We start from the raw sequence: 2,500 nt of genomic DNA, 5'->3' as shown, positions 1-2,500 counted from the left end.
GCGTGTCAGGGATGTGGTATATCGTAATGGTTAGTAATGGTATATGGATACATTGCCTCCCCACCTCTTTGAGGTAAGTCCTCGTACCTCGGGTTAAGGTCGAGACGGTGGGGATTTGGCATACAATTGCAGAAGAGATATGATAATGAGTCACGTCGCTAGTGGGAGATATTGACTTTAAAAAATCTTTATTGGCTTGTGACTTGATTGGATTTTGATACGTTGATGGGTTGAGTTTTGTCTTGATATCACGTTGCTGGGAATCACTGCTCTGGGATGACGATTCTAACCGTGGACTAGCGGCTTCCTTCGGAGGCTGTGTAGACATTTGATGGCTACGCAAGTGGGCGTGGGAAGTTGTGGACGGGCGTAGGGAGGCGTAGTGGACTGCCACCACCGCTGCCCACAAGTCATGTAGCCTTTGATGGCTACACTTTAGGGTGTTGCAGGGAAACGTATAGCCTTTTCGGGCTTTCTAGGTTTATTGTACTGAAGAGATGGTTTACAGTATGGGGATGTAATCACCTTCGGGGAAAGTCCCCAGATACTCCCTCTAAGTGCCCAGTTTCCGACCACCGGGGACCAAGTGGTCGCTGGCCAGTTGCAGGTAGTCTTTGGAAATCGCTGGTAGTCGGTAATAAGGTAGATAAATAGATAAATCGATAGATAGGTTAGATGAATGGATTACAACACACACTGAATAGTCCCCAGTACATAGGTTTTCATCTTATCAACCACATAACTTCTCCTTGCATAGGTTTTGTGTTGCCGACCGATCGCTTGATTTTCGGTCGAAGGTGGTCGGAAACAGGTCGTAAGCTTGGTGTGACTGGGGCTTAAGGGGGAGTCTCTCCTCTGTCTGTGGAGGAGAGTATTTCTTCCTTTCTCTCCAGGGGAGAGTTCTACGGTGTGTGGCGACGCAGTCGCAGCATATATGTGTGAATATTCCTTTCCTTGCATAATAGGTTTAGGATTAATACAATACTATTTGTGTGTTAATTGTAGTTTAAAGTGTCTTGTTATTATTAGTGGATGTGCCTTGATATGATGTATGGATTGGAGTTACAATTATGTAGTTTGGGAGGTATAAGGAAATGATTAATGATCTGTTTGGCAACATTATATAATTGTTTCGGTAACTTTCCATTGGGTGGTGGAGTGATATGTGTTATACGCTTGAGTCAGGTGTTTACGCTTTGGAAATGTGGAGGTCAGCAAGATTGGAGGTATTGCAAAAGGGTCAGTGCCTGTCGAACACCTTACATGCATATGGATCTCATGTCAGACATGTGATATATCGTAATGGTTAGTAATATATATATATATATATATATATATATATATATATATATATGTGTGTGTGTGTGTGTATATACAGTATATATATATATATATATATATATATGTATATATATATAAATGTGTGGGTGTGTGTGTGTGTATGTGTGTGTGTGTGTGTGTGTGTGTGTGTGTGTGTGTGTGATGTGTGTACATACGCATGTATGTATATATGTTGTGCATACGTATATAGTATATCTTGGTTATTGCTACAGATTGCATGTGGGATGGCCTATCTGGAGATGAAGAGCCTGGTGCATCGCGACCTGGCTGCTCGAAACGTACTGGTCTCTGATGGTCTTCTCTGCAAGATAGCAGACTTCGGCATGGCTCGCAATATAGAAGGAGAATACACAGTACAAACAAGTGAGCGACCTCTATTGTGCCTTGCTTCATTAACCCTCAGGTGCTGCTAATTGTATACAACATTGTTTATAAAGAAATGTGCTCTCGAAGGAGACTAGTTCCTCTCAGTTTAAAATTGTTTCTACATCTGTGTAGTTCAGACACTAGTTCGTGAGGAGTTGCTAAAACCCTTCAGAATATTATATCCATGGAGTACTTGATCACCTGAACCCAGGTGGTACTCTTTTTTATTGCTGAGATTTACAGGTAATTTATTCTTAAAAATACTGGCAAGCCTGCTACGAGCAGGGAAAAGTTCAAAGTTGCAACTGACCAAGTCTTTAGTACTAAGATTGATACAACAGTTCAGACGACAATTTGCATGAAAAAAATAATGATAGTAATAATGGCATTAATATTTCGCTGAGCTTCTGGTATGGGAGAGGTTTAAGGGAAAGAAAATAAATAAAGGAAAGGTGATAAGAAGAAGAATGATTATAATAACAATATTAATAAAACTCACCACCTCGTTCCCACTCAGTGGGAAGTGAGGAAATCCTGTTGGGCCTAAGCTTTGTCAGTTGAGGGAAGACATTTGTTTCTTTAAGGCCGATGTTGAGTGGCCTCACCGCAGCGGGTCCTGGAATCGAACTCATGATTACCTACTCATGAGTTTAAGATGGTATTCACTGGACTTTGGAAAAATCCTGATCCCTTGATCCGCTGATGTCCAAAAACCTGAGACGACAACGACGATAACGACGACGACATTTCGTACTTCAGTGCACTGTATTCCACAACAAAATGATATGTCGTG

General features: G+C 41.6%; 1 protein-coding gene across 1 annotated transcript in view; it reads left to right on the top strand.

Annotated features, from left to right (window-relative positions):
• LOC143040244 (tyrosine-protein kinase Fyn-like) overlaps positions 1-2,500 on the top strand; it is a 34,942-nt gene that overhangs the window by 29,845 nt on the left and 2,597 nt on the right. Inside the window, exon 7 of the mRNA XM_076210980.1 lies at positions 1,554-1,704. Within this exon, the coding sequence (XP_076067095.1) occupies positions 1,554-1,704 (151 nt within the window). The remainder of the gene's footprint in view (positions 1-1,553; positions 1,705-2,500) is intronic.

The sequence above is a fragment of the Oratosquilla oratoria genome, chromosome 28 (assembly GCF_046742065.1).
Source record: "Oratosquilla oratoria isolate Oo_2021 chromosome 28, ASM4674206v1, whole genome shotgun sequence".
NCBI classification, from domain to species: domain Eukaryota; kingdom Metazoa; phylum Arthropoda; class Malacostraca; order Stomatopoda; family Squillidae; genus Oratosquilla; species Oratosquilla oratoria.
The sequence above is the reverse complement of the archived record's forward strand: the minus strand, read 5'-3'. Positions and strand labels throughout refer to the sequence as shown.